This window comes from Schistocerca gregaria, chromosome 5 (assembly GCF_023897955.1).
Source record: "Schistocerca gregaria isolate iqSchGreg1 chromosome 5, iqSchGreg1.2, whole genome shotgun sequence".
NCBI classification, from domain to species: Eukaryota; Metazoa; Arthropoda; class Insecta; order Orthoptera; family Acrididae; genus Schistocerca; species Schistocerca gregaria.
This window is the reverse complement of record NC_064924.1, coordinates 500,544,377-500,558,888: the sequence shown is the minus strand read 5'-3', so window position 1 is coordinate 500,558,888 and position 14,512 is coordinate 500,544,377. Positions and strand designations below refer to the sequence as shown.

General features: G+C 42.8%; 1 protein-coding gene across 1 annotated transcript in view; it reads right to left on the bottom strand.

Annotated features, from left to right (window-relative positions):
• LOC126272137 (guanine nucleotide exchange factor subunit Rich) overlaps positions 1-14,512 on the bottom strand; it is a 274,952-nt gene that overhangs the window by 87,798 nt on the left and 172,642 nt on the right. Inside the window, exon 17 of the mRNA XM_049974745.1 lies at positions 6,049-6,173. Coding sequence (XP_049830702.1) covers positions 6,049-6,173 — 125 coding nt within the window. The remainder of the gene's footprint in view (positions 1-6,048; positions 6,174-14,512) is intronic.

The following is a 14,512-nucleotide window of genomic DNA, read 5'->3' as shown; positions in this document are numbered from 1 at the left end:
ATGAGGGGAATGCTCCTCAGTGGCCAGATGCTGAGACTTTGTGAGGTTGTGGGAGATTGGAAAGGTAAGACCCTGGAGATTTGTTTTTGTACATGACTGGGAGGATAATTACGGTCTGTGAAGGCCACAGTGAGATCCCTGGTATATTTCAAGAGGAACCGCTTGTCACTGCAGATGTGCGACCAGGTTGTGTGGAAGGGACTTCTTGGTATGGAATGATTGGCAGCTGTCAAAGTGGATGTATTGCATGTGGTTAGTATGGTTGATATGGACAGATGTGCTGATTTAGTGGTCTTTGAGGTGAAGGTCAACATCTAAGAAGATGGTTTGTTGGGTTGGGTAGGACCAGGTGAAGCAAATGGGGGTGAAGCTGTTGAGGTTCTAGAAGAATGTGGATAGAGTGTTCTCACCCTCGATCCAGGTCACAAAGACACCATCAATGAATCTGGACCAGGTGAGGGGTTTATGATTCTGGGTGTTTAGGAAGGATTCCTCCAGATGGCCCATGAATAGGTTGTCATGTGATGTTGCCATGCGGTTTCCCAAAGCCATACCCCATATTTGTTTGTAGGTAATGTCTTCAAAGAAGAAGTAATTGTGGGTCAGGATATAGTTGGTCATGGCGACTAGGATGCAGATTGTTGGTTTGAACACTACCTCTCCAAATACCCGATGGATTGCAAACAACCACCTGTTTCCTAGTCGCTGTGACCGACTATATCCTCGCCCACAATTACTTCTTCTCTGAAGGCATTGCTTCCACATGACACCATTCTACGCCAATCTATTCATGGGCCTCCTAAAGGAATCCTACCTAAACACCCAAAAGCCTAAACCCCTCAACTGGTTCAGATTCATTAATGACATATTTGCAATTTGGAAAGAAGGTGAGGACACCGTATCAACATTCTTCCAGAACCTCAACAGCTTCACCCCCATTGGTTTCATATGGTCCTACTCAAACAAACAAACCACCTTCCTAGATGTTGACTTCCACCTCAAAGATGGCTACATCAGTATCTCTGTCCATATCACTCCTACTTACCACAGGCAATACCTCTACTTCGGCAGCTGCTGCCCGTCCCATACCAAGAAGTCCCTTCCATACAGCCTAGCCATCCGTGGTCATCATATCTGCAGTGACAAGCAGTCATTCCCAATCTTGTACAAAAACAATCTCCAGTGTCTTACCTTTCCAGTCTCCCTCTGACCACAGAGGAGCATTCCCCTCGTAAGTCTGAGCCACCAAGGCATGGAGCAACTGAATTACAGTCTCTGCCAGGGTTTCAACTACCTCACTTCGTTTCCTGAAATTTGACATGTCCTGCCTACTATCCTTCCCACCCCTCCCACAGTGGTATTCCACCATCCACTGAGCCTATCCCATGTACTAGTCTATCCCTACACAGCCCCAGCTCCCAACCTCTCACCTTGTGACTCATATCCCTGTACTAGAACTAGATGCAAGGCCTGTCCCATACATACTCCCCCCCCCCTTCCCCCCCCCCCCCCCCCCACCACCACCACCAGCACCTAATCCTACACGGTCACAAACATAACCTATACCATCACAGGCTGGACTACCTGTGAAATCAAACATGTGATCTACAAGCGAAACTGCAATCACTGTGCTGCATACTATTTGGGCATGACAACCGACAAGCTGTCTGTGCACATGAGTGGCCACTGACAAACTGTAGCCAAGAAACAAGTGGACCACCCTGTTGCCGAGCACACTGCCCAACATGACGTCCTTAATTTCAATGACTGCTTCACAGCCTGTCCCGTATGGATCCTTCCCACCAACACCAGCTTTTCTTAATTGCTCTCTCTCCAATGTAGCCTGTGTTCCTGTAACCATCCTGGCCTAAATCTTCATTAGTCATTTTTCACCCATCCAGTCTCTTCCCTGTTCCCATTCCAGCACTACACAGCCATCATTCCACCAATATCTCCAGTCTTCTTTACTTCTTTCCTTTCCACAAGCCCCCCTCCCCCCCCCCCCCCCCCACCTCTTCCCTGCTCTCTGTCTAATCTCCCAACTGCACCTAGCTGCCCTAGCCTCTCTCCAACTCATCCTTGCATGCTTTCCAGCAGCACTTCACTGTCCCCAAATCCTACCCTGCCCAGTGGCGCTTCAGCTGTCAGGTGCTGCTGTTCTGTCTGTGTGTGTGTGTGTGTGTGTGTGTGTGTGTGAGAGAGAGAGAGAGAGAGAGAGAGAGAGGCCTTCATGGTCGAAAACTTATGTTGTGACAGTCTTCTGTTGTGCCTTCCTGCGACTCAGCATTTCTGCTCTATGGTGAATAACCACATTACTTTTAATAATATTGTTACATTCCATCAATGGTTTTCCATTGTTTGAAAAATTTTACTTTCTGTTTTTGTTATTATTAAGGTTGTCAACAGTCAGATAATTAAAATAAATATGTAACACAAACCTTGATGATGGCTCTTTTACAGCATGTATAATTCTTCTTCTTACTGGCCTTATCCCCAGGCTTCAGGGGATCAGCTTGTTTATCTGGATTTGGCAATTTTAATGGCAGTGGATTGCCAGATGCTCTTCTGACCCCCCCCTCCCCTTCCCCCTTCCAAACTGAAATTGTGTACCCCATCTGTTTCCATTTAGCGTTAGTCATAGGAAAGTGGTGGGCTGTTTTTGAAATGTTTGCAAATTGTGTGACACACTCAGGATGTGGATACCAGCCCCTTATTCACCCAGTTGGATGTGGGAAACTGTCTAAAAACCACATCCAAGATGGCCAGCACAACTCCCTAAATTCTGGAAGTCACATGCTAAAATGCATGGCTATCTGGGCTGGTCATTATAAAATGTATTTTCCTTTGTGATAAAATAAAAAAGAAAGAAACTTCCACATGGGAAAAATATATTAAAAACAAAGATTCCAAGACTTACCAAGCGGGAAAGTGCCAGTAGACAGGCACAATAAAATAACACACAAACACACACACACAATTACGAGGTTTTGCAACCGGCGGTTGCTTCGTCAGGAAAGAGGGAAGGAGAAGGAAATATGAAAGGATGTGGGTTTCAAGGGAGAGGGTAAGGAGCCATTCCAATCCCGGGAGCAGAAAGACTTACCTTAGGGGGAAAAAAGGATAGGTATATACTCGCGGGCGCACGCACGCACGCACACACACACACACACACACACACACACACACACACACACACACACACACACACAGGCACAAGCAGACATATTTAAAGGCAAAGAGTTTGGGCAGAGATATCAGTCGAGGCGGAAGTGCAGAGGCAAAGATGATGTTGAATGACAGGTGAGGTATGAGTGGCGGCAACTTGAAATTAGTGGAGATTGAGGCCTGGTGGATAACAAGAAGAGAGGATATATTGAAGGGCAAGTTCCCATCTCCGGAGTTCGGATAGGTTGGTGTTGGTGGGAAGTATCCAGATAACCCGGACGGTGTAACACTGTGCCTAGATGTGCTGGCCATGCACCAAGGCATGTTTAGCCACAGGGTGATCCTCATTACCAACAACCACTGTCTGCCTGTGTCCATTCATGCGAATGGACAGTTTGTTGCTGGTCATTCCCACATAGAAAGCGTCACAGTGTAGGCAGGTCAGTTGGCAAATCATGTGGGTGCTTTCACAAGCGGCTCTGCCTTTGATCGTACACACCTTCCGTTCCCTACAGCCTAGGCCTTCGTGGCAAACTAATCTGCTCCAGTCCTGAATCCCTGAACCATTACACCAAAAACCTGAAAACAGCTTTCGCATCCCGCAACTACCCTCCCGACCTGGTACAGAAGTAAATAACCAGAGCCACTTCCTCATCCCCTCAAACCCAGAACCTCTCACAGAAGAACCCCAAAAGTGCCCCACTTGTGACAGGATACTTCCCGGGTCTGGATCAGACTCTGAATGTGGCTCTCCAGCAGGGATACGACTTCCTAAAATCCTGCCCCAAAATGAGATCCATCCTTCATGAAATCCTCCCCACTCCACCAAGAGTGTCTTTCCGCCGTCCACCTAACCTTCGTAACCTCTTGGTTCATCCCTATGAAATCCCCAAACTACCTTCCCTACCCTCTGGCTCCTAACCTTGCAACCGCCCCCGGTGTAAAATCTGTCCCATGCACCCTCCCACCACCACCTACTCCTGTCCTGTAACTCGGAAGGTGTACACAATCAAAGGCAGAGCCACGTATGAAAGCACCCATGTGATTTACCAACTGACCTGCCTAACTGTGAAGCTTTCTATGTGGGAATGACCAGCAACAAACTGTCCATTCGCATGAATGGACACAGGCAGACAGTGTTTGTTGGTAATGAGGATCACCCTGTGGCTAAACAGGCCTTGGTGATGGCCAGCACATCTAGGCACAGTGTTACACCGTCCGGGTTATCTGGATACTTCCCACCAACACCAACCTATCCGAACTCCGGAGATGGGAACTTGCCCTTCAATATATCCTCTCTTCTTGTTATCCACCAGGCCTCAATCTCCGCTAATTTCAAGTTGCCGCCACTCATACCTCACCTGTCATTCAACATCATCTTTGCCTCTGCACTTCCGCCTCGACTGACATCTCTGCCCAAACTCTTTGCCTTTAAATATGTCTGCTTGTGTCTGTATATGTATGGATGGGTGTGTGTGTGTGCGTGTGTGTGCGCGTGCGCGCAAGTACTAAGGTAAGTCTTTCCGCTCTCGGGATTGGAATGTCTCCTTACCCTCTCCCTTAAAACCCACATCCTTTCATCTTTCCTTTTCCTTCCCTCTTTCCTGACGAAGCAACCGCCGGATGCGAAAGCGCATAATTTTGTGTGTGTGTTTGTGTGTGTGTTTGTGTGTTATTTTATTGTGCCTGTCTATCGGCGCTTTCCCGCTTGGTAAGCCTTTGTGATAAAACACACACAAACTAGCTACCCACCTTTTTAAAAATGCCATAAATGGCCAGTTGTTCAGTCGCATAATTGGTACAGGTGGCTGGTCTTCAAAGTGTTATATATTAGGCCACACTTTGAGGAAACACTTAAGCAGTTATCAGCATATTCACATCACAAAAAAGGGCCTTCAGAGTTATTTTTGAATGCAGATATAGAAAGTTATTTAAATCACTGTTTCATATCTCTAGTATTCCATCTTTACCGGGTATTTACATCACAGAAACTCTTATGTTCTTCAAAATAAATGTAATATGTGAGAACAGTAGACAGAAAAAAAAGAAAAAAATGATATTCATGATCGCTACAGCACACAAAATGAGAATTTACGTTTGGCTCAGATCGACATTTCTCTATACTAGAATGGTATTTTCCGCATGGGAGTCACACTTTATTACTAACTTCCCGAAAACACAGAAGTAAATACTGAAGTCAAAACGTTTAGAAAATTTTTAAACTCACATTTATGCAGTTATTCTCTGTTATTATCTTTAAAAGCCTTGCCTACTTCAGTTTCATATTTTACGAGTAGATGATGCAATCATTGTTGTGCAAGCTAAACATCTGCATGGATTTTCCATATCTGTGACTATACCACTAACAGTCATCAGTGTGTTAACTAAATTATATCACATTTCATAACTAATTTTGAGGTTGAAATCCTACTGTTAACATAAGAAAACCAAGTATTTGCCAACACAGTTGAAGAAAATGATCCAACAGTGGCAGTTGAGATGGCTGGCATCTCAGTTTTTGCAAACACCCAAATTATGCAGTTTTTAAAATTGGAAATTACACTCAACAGTTCTTCAGAGAGCTCAAACTCTCATTCTGATGTATGTGATCTATGGAATGTCATACTAAGCACTATTATTTTAACATAATGCTCACATAGATTTTTAATTTAAATGTTAAAGCCATTCTAATATACAGCTATAAACAGCACAACAGACTGAATTTGCAAGATAAGTAATAAATCAACATATGCTCAGTGGATGCTCTAGCTATCATAGTGAAAATTAATTTTATTTCCATACATAACATTAACTAGGCACCAAAACACTGAAGTATAAACCAATATTTCTAGAAAACCTCCAACCCTGAAAACAGACAGATACCTGCATAGTGCCCAAAACAAGAGATAAATCTTCCTCATTTGGACTGATTGGTGGTGTCTGAGTATTAACTCCATACTTGGCCGGCAAAATAAAAGAGGCACGTGGTGATTCAACATCATTGGGATCTGTAAATATAAACCATATATTAAAGAAAAAGACTTAGCCCTCAGTGCCAAGAGTGAGGGTGGGGTTTCTTAGTGACCACCCTTTGACAATGTCATAATCTAGTCTGGTACTTTATATTTTAAAATTTTGAAAAAAATATTTGTTGTTTTCCATGATTTCTTCTCTTAAATTCCACAGCTGCTTTAAAGTTTTCAGTAAAAGTTACCCCCAAAATGGAAGTCTTAGCCGTGAATGTTAAGTGCTGTCAGGCTTGGATAGCACTTGGATGGGTCACCATTCAGGTCTGCCAAGTGCTGTTGGCAGGCGAAGTGCACTCAGCCCTCGTGAGGCCACTTGAGGGGTTACTTTATTGAGAAGTAGCAGTACCAGCCATGAAAACTGACAATGGCCTGGAGAGCAGTGTGCTGACCACATGTACTTCTGTATCCAAATCAGGTGATGCCTAAGGGCTGAGAATGACACAGCGACCGTAGGTACCATTTGGCCTTGAAGGTCTGTTCGGCCGAAGTTACACAACAATTATTATATTCATATTTTCAGGTTCAAGATGCTTCTTACACATCTATATAACTTTCAAAGGTTTGTTGTGAGTGAAAATTAATGAAGCTTTTACTTTTTTTTACTTTTTTTGGTGGTCATAAAGAACCCCCCACTCAGTGAAAACATTACGGAAAACGTGTCAGCACTGCAAAGATTGTGGTAAAAAGATATTTTCAGTCTATTAAATTTAGGGCACACAGTCGCGCAAATGTAACTTCCTCCACTGATATTTTGGCCGTGTATTGTCTGGCCATCCTCACAGTGAGTCACAAGATTAACAACAAGATGCTAAGCACGGCCTTATATGCAACACCACGGTGGTACTGCGCATGTGGGTCACAGATGCTGGTCATCGGTAAAGAAATATGCTTGTACATGCACCACCTGTGGCAAAGGTTTACAGACATTGGATTCACTTATCAATGTATGTTCGACAGTGGTGATATGACGACAACTTATCTGCAGTTTCATTACACCAAGAGCTGGATTCCATGATCTGTCCAAATTAAAACCATTACCTCTTTTTATTAAATGTCATAAATTTGACGGGTAAGGATCTGGATGAAGCTACGTTTATGTTATCTGTCTTCAGTAAAGGGCTAAATTTTGCCCCTACTCCAAAGACTTTGCCGATATCCTCTTTCATCAGCGGCATGGAAGATGATGTCCGACCACCATTAGAGGAGTCTGGTGAAGAAATCAGATGTGACAGCTGCCGAGCAATTACAAAACATTGTCCAAAAAGAAGTAATGTCTCCAAGGAAGAAAGATTTGCGATACAAAAGCTGCTTGAGGATACTGACATAGTCATCCCAAGGGCTGATAAAGGTAGTGCTACCGTTCTTTCGCCTCAGTAAGTCTCCAAGGAAAAGATATGTGGTCTACTTAGTTTTGGTGCATACCGGAAGATCAACAAAGATCCTACCAACAAATGACAATAAGGGCTGCTGCCTTGCTGAATGGTTCATCACTACTGAAGGAAGTCATAAGAAGTTTAAAAGTGCGAGGTGCAGTAGCACCGAGATTTTATGGGCTTCCTAAAGTTCACAAGATGGATAAGGATGAGCGACTAGAGGACTTGTCTATGAGGCCTGTAATGAGCACTGTTAGTTCAACAACATATTTTTCTGCCAAATATTTAGTTTCCTTATTAAAACCATGGGTAGGAAAATGTAGTCACCACATTCGTAATTCTATGGATTTTATTCAGGGACTTACCAATGTCAGGCTAAATAGTATGGATGTGCTTATTAATTTTGACATGGTATCAGTATATACCAAGGTACCTTTAAAGGACTATTTACGTCTTATTGGTCAACATTTTGATTAGACCATTACGGCCTTATTTGAAGATGTGCTTTTATCATCTTATTTTCAGTTCAATGGTGAATTTTATGAGCAGATTGATGGTTTTGCTATGGGAAGTGCCCTCTCCCTTCTGCTAGCTATATTATTTATGGAAGACTTCAAGGACAAGGCACTGGACTCAGCAAGTATTAAACCAACGGCCTTCTGGAGGTATGTGGATGACACATTTGTGGTATGGTCGCATGGGGTGGATGAATTATTTCAATTTCTTGAGCATTTGAATTCTATCCATGCTAGTATTGATTTACTATGGAAATAGAAAAAGACGGCTGCCTCCCCTTTTTGGATGTTGCTGTTTTCTGTAAAGTTGGTGGCATATTAGAACATGCCATATATTGGAAACCAACATACACAGATCTATATCTATGTGCCAGCAGCTGCCATCACCCTTCACAGACCACAGGTGTCCTTAATATCTTAGTGCATAGGGCACACTGTATACCCGATAAAGATAATTTGCAAGAAGAGCTCACATCCCCCTAAAGCATTTTAAAAGTGAATGGATTTTCTCCGCTACAAATTCATAGAGGATTCAATGCAAAACCTAGAATGCAGGTATTTGATGGGGGAGATCAAGTGCGTTTTGGACCTACATGGGTGCTCTTGCATCTAAGATAGGTCGTATTCTTGAGAAACACTGTGTTAAGGTGATCTTCTGGCCCCCACAAAGATTGCAGCTTTATTCGGATCTGTAAAGGACGATTTACTGCTTTGTAAAGCGGGTGTGATCAGATTCCTTGCAAAAATTGTGAGAAGTCAAACATAGGTCATACACCGATCATGAGAGAGGTGTGGAGCATTGAAGATACACATGCTTATCACAGCCAGACAAAACAGCTGTGGCTGAACATTGTATTAATACATTGCATTTCACGAATTACAGTGATGTGAAGATTTTAAAATCCACCTCTTCCTTTTGGGAATCTGTCTTCAAGGAAGCTATAGAGATTAGGTTAGCTAATAAATTAATAAGTAGAGATAATGGTTTTAATTTCAACAAAGCATGGAATCCAGCTATTGGTGTAATTAAACTGCAGAGAAGTCATTGTGGTATCACTGCCGCCGAACATACATTGATACGCGAATCTAATGTCTGTATGCCTTCGCCACACAGGCGGCGCATGTGTAAACATATTTCGTTACCAATGACCAGCATCTGTGACCCGCATATAAGGCCATGTTTGGCACCTGAGGATGGCTGGACGATACGCGGTCGAAATATCAGTGAAGGAAATTCTGTTTGCACAGCTGCATCCTCGAAATTTAATTGACTATTCATTATGCCACGAGAAGTTGAAAATGCAGATATTTTCAGGTTCTGTACCCCACTTTTACATCAGTACCTATTTAAAAGGATGTTGGTAATAAAAGTTAAGCACATTTAACAAAATATGATTTTTTAAAAGTTTTTTTGTGGGTAGGCACAAAGTACTTCTTCGTCTCCCCTAATACAATTTATGGAAAACATGTCGGTATTGCTACTGTTAATAATGACACTACAATAAAATAAAGCTACAAAAAATCACACTTACAAACCATGCAAAAGCTGACAATTTTGCAAACCACTTATTCATTTATGTTACACAGCAAAAAGAAAGTAATTGGTTGGAGAGAAAGGAATTGCACACACAGTGTGCAAGGAAATCACCCTGCATCCCTCATCAGGTGAGAAGGACAGGATACAATGAAAGTGAATTCAGCTGTGTGTAACTAACTTTTAAAGGATTGCAAGCCTAGTATGTTGCCTTACTCTGATCAGCCTCAGCATTTTTTGGAATGGTCCCCCTAATGCTGGATTCATACTTTACAATTTACAACCAGTTGTTTCTGGCCACTACTCTACATTCTTAAATGTTAGTTGCTACTGATGTGTGAGATCTGGAAGGCTAGATGAAGTACAAAAATTGAAAAATAATCCAAAAGGAGCACTGTACAAAGTTCCATAGATTATTTACAGCTTCAATATTTTAAAAAAAAAGATCAAAAAATGGAAAGTCCAGGTTGCAATATCAACAATATTATGAGGAGGAAAGATTGCTACTCACTGTAAAGATTGCACTTTGAGTTGCAGACACGCACAATGAAAGGACTGTTACATATAACCTTTTGACCAAAGTCCTCTTCAGAAAAGAGAAATGCACAAACATTCACACAAGCAAGAACACTTCTCTCTCTCTCTCTCTCTCTCTCTCTCTCTCTCTCTCTCTCTCTCTCTCTCTCACACACACACACACACACACACACACACACACACACGCACACGCACACGCACACGCACACGCACACGCTTGTGCTTGAGCGAGCGACTGTTAACTCTGGCCATTTCAGCCAGACTGCAACAGAAATGTGTTTAACAGGAGCAACAACCTTAAACGGCTGGGAAGGGTGAGGGATAGCAGGATACAGATGTGAGGAGAGGAATAAGCAATGCCTGGTGGACAATGCAGGGACTAGACGTGGCAGGACAGAGCTGAAAGGTGCAGTATCAAGAAGCTGTGTGGCAGAGAGAGGATGGGGAAAAATGGTGAATGGAAAGGAGAGGAGCAGAGAAGGGGAAAATACTGGAGAATCCCCCAGCAGAGAGCAGCACACAATAAGGGTTAGGAGAGGCGAATCATGAGGTGGTGACAGGATAGAAGGACCGGAAACAGTTTTGTGCAGAGTGTGGGGACAGTAAGTTACCAGAAGTTAAGACTGAGATGGTTTCAGAAGCGAAGAACGTGTTGTAAGGATAACTCCCATCAGCACAGTTCAGAAAACCTGGTGGTGGAGGGGAGGATCCTGATAGCCTGGGTTGTGAAGTAGTCATTGAAATCAAGTATGTTATATACAGCTGCATGTTGTGCCACAGTATAGTCCATTTTGCTCTTAGTCGTAGTTTGGTGGACACCATTCATTCTCATGACACCTAATTTGTAGTCATACCAAAATAAAAGGCTGAACAATGTTTGCGGCACAGCTGGTGTATAACAAGGCTGCTTTCACACTTGGACACGCCTCTGATGAGGTAAAATAAGCCAGTGAGAGGAATGGAATAGGAAGTGCTGGATGGCTGGATTTGACATGTCTTGCATCTCGGTCTTCCACAGGGATATGATCCCTTTGGCAAGTGGTTGGGGTTGGGAGTTGCCATACAGATGGACTAGGATGTTGTGGAGGTTAGGTGGGCAACACACCGATTTATGGGCCGTCTAAAAGAAACTTTCTTGGCCCCAAAAAACCCAAACCCCTGTTCTGGTTCATGTCCGTTGATGGTATGTTCATGATGTGGACACAGGGCCAGGACATCTTGTCCTCATTCCTTCACAATCTCAACACATTCTCTCCCATTCACTTCATTGCGTCTTCCTCGATCCAGCATGCCACTTCATGGATGTTGCCTCATCCTCTTTGATGGCTCTATCCATATCTTTGTCCACATTAAATCCACCAACCACCAACAGCACCTGCACTTCGGCAGCTGTCAACACTTACACACCAAAAAATCCCTCCAGTATAGCATGACAAAAGGGGACAGAGTACCTGTAGTGACAAGAACTCCCTTTCCCAGTATGCTGAAAGCCTCACAAAGGCCTTTACAAAGAGAGAGAGTCCCCAGACCTAGTCCGCAGGCAGATTTCCTTTGCCATATCCCCATACACCTCTACTCTTCCCACCACCCTCAAGAAGCAGCTGCAGACAAGCGCCCCCTTTGTCACCTAATGCCATTCCAGGTTGCACCAACTGACCACATCCTTCATCAGGGTTTTGATTATCTATCCTCATAACCCTGAAATTAAGGACATACTATGGAAGATCCTTTACAATCCTCCTAAGGTGATGTTCCATTGCCCACCCAACCACAACCTTCTAGCCCACCCCTATGCCACTCCCAACCACAGCCCCTTGCCACAGGGTTTATACCCGGGTGAAACATTAAGGTGCAAGAAGTGTCCAATCCACCCACCCAGCACTTCCTATTGCATTCCTGTCATTGGCTTATCCCACCCCATCAGAGGCAGAGCCGCCTGTGATAGCAGTCATGTTATATACCAGCTCTGCTGCAATCATTGTTCAGCTGGTATAACTATCAACCAGCTGCTCACAAGGACTAATGGCCATCAGCAAACTGTGGCCACAAGCAAAATGGACTACACTGTGACATAACATGCAACCAGTCCTCCTCAAAATAGAATAGTGTTAAAAACATGGATACACTCAAAACCGTATGTTGGGGGAAACTGCTCTCTTACACTAAATAATTTAATTAGATATTATCAAACTGATATTCAAAATAATGCAGGGAGAAAAATACCATAAATAGGGAGTAATCACTGTGAGTAAACAGATATTATGCCTCCCAGTACTACCAAAAAAAACTTGTAGAAGAAAATATGTATTGGATGATTTCGGCACAGGAAAGCTAGTCATACTGCCACTTAGAGCAAGATCAGGTTACCAACAGTGGAATGATATCGACTGAACCTACATTATAGGGGTACCAGGATGCCATAATCCACAAAAAACAGCAGGAGAATATATGTTGCCAGGACTTCCTCACACAGTGAGGGCAACACTGTAATAAGTACCAAGGCAAATTCGATGTTTCTGCATGAGGAGAAGTGTGTACATGCGACAGATAATGCCAAATCCATCTCCCACATTTAAAAAGGGGTAATTTTGATTTCAGCTTTGCTAAAATCGAAGTCCCAGACACTCCCCTCAGTTTTAGTTCAATGATGCCAGAAAGCTGGTTCACGGCTGGCAGTGGCAATAATTCAAGCAAACTACTCTGCCATGTCTCCTTTGATGGTCTGGCTATGGAACCCATTTCTCGTTACAGCATTAAGGGAACACCTAATACACTTTTCTAAAATTCTCCTGATGGGCTGGTGGAATGATTTATTGAGAACAGGCATTCTTGTCACAATCACTTCTTGCTTTACTTAATTATTCAGTGGTATTTGGTTTTCACTACCTAGAAGGAAACGAAATTTGCAGCAGTTGGTCTCAACTGAAATTTCTAGAGAACCATCACCTGTCCCCAATTTCAGGGTGGCAATCCCCACTCCCCAAGTGTAAGGGCAGTCACTGTAGTTCTGAATACCAGTGGCTTGGTGGAGAACATTCATGATGTGATCCATCTTCCTGGACACAATGTAATAAAATGGAGCACATACAGCCATCCTTACGATGGGTTTCAGTGCTTCAGTAGACCATCTGCAGGCCTTGACTGACACTGAAGGAGTTAAGTCCAATCATATACACGATTTATCAGTGGCTAACATCTATGAACCCTTTTTCACAAGCTACCTGTAACAGTGATTTTGGGTGTTGTTTGAGAGACAAAGTTGTTGTTACAGGTACTCTGTGAAACCCAGTTCACAGGTGTTAGCCACCTATGAATCACGCATACGATTGGAGTTAGTCCCCTCAGCATCAATTAAGGCCTGAATATGGTGTTCTGAAGCACCAAAGCTGGTTGTCATATAGTAAATGACATTGTAGGGACAGCAGTAGGTCTTCCCATTTTACTACATAAGTGTACGGCCAAAGTCCTTTAAACTTCCAATCACACACATGGACATACAAAAACTTTCTGGACATTGTCTCAGTGTTCAAATAGAGGCAGCTGGTTGTATAATATCGTTCTGGCTTTTCTGAGCATATGTTTCAGTGGCTTTATTTTGAACACTGCTAAGTCAGTCAAATGTATCCACATCAGGAAATGGTCAAAAGGGAGTAAATAGCTCTCTCAAGAGATTGATGGCAGAGAATGACCATACCATGTTTACCCACTTATAAGCTGAGTTTTTTTCCAAAATTCATCATTTGAAAAATATGGTGTCATTCTATATTCAGAGATTAAACTAGTGTCTCCTACATTTAAAGATGAGGCTTTGGCTACTGAGGTTACACACAAATTTATTTTGAACAATCCAGAAGAGTAGGGCATATCAAAGAAAACTTGTGTTTGAAAATAGGCTTGAAATTTCATGATACGTTGAAGTGCATGATACAGTAACAGCCTTGCTCGAACAGTCTTGTGACATTTGACCCATGGTGCTAGGACAAGGGATACATGAGAAACTAGGGACTAGCTACTATAACAAACTAATGCTCTGCTTAAAAAATTGACAATTTTGTGAAACATAGGAGGAAATAATATTAAGTTCCATCCACTTACAAACTTTTGTTGTATCTCAGCAGATTTGCTATAAAAATCCGGGCAAAAATCTTGTCTTTCAAAAGTCATTACTCGATTATGAACCCAAGTCAATTTTTTATTTGGTTATCAGAAACTAATGATTCACCAAGTGGGTTGTTGTTGTTGTTTTTATTTGGTTATCAGAAACTAATGATTCACCAAGTGGGTTGTTGTTGTTGTTGTTGTTGTTGTTGTTGTTGTGGTCTTCAGTCCTGAGACTGGTTTGATGCAGCTCTCCATGCT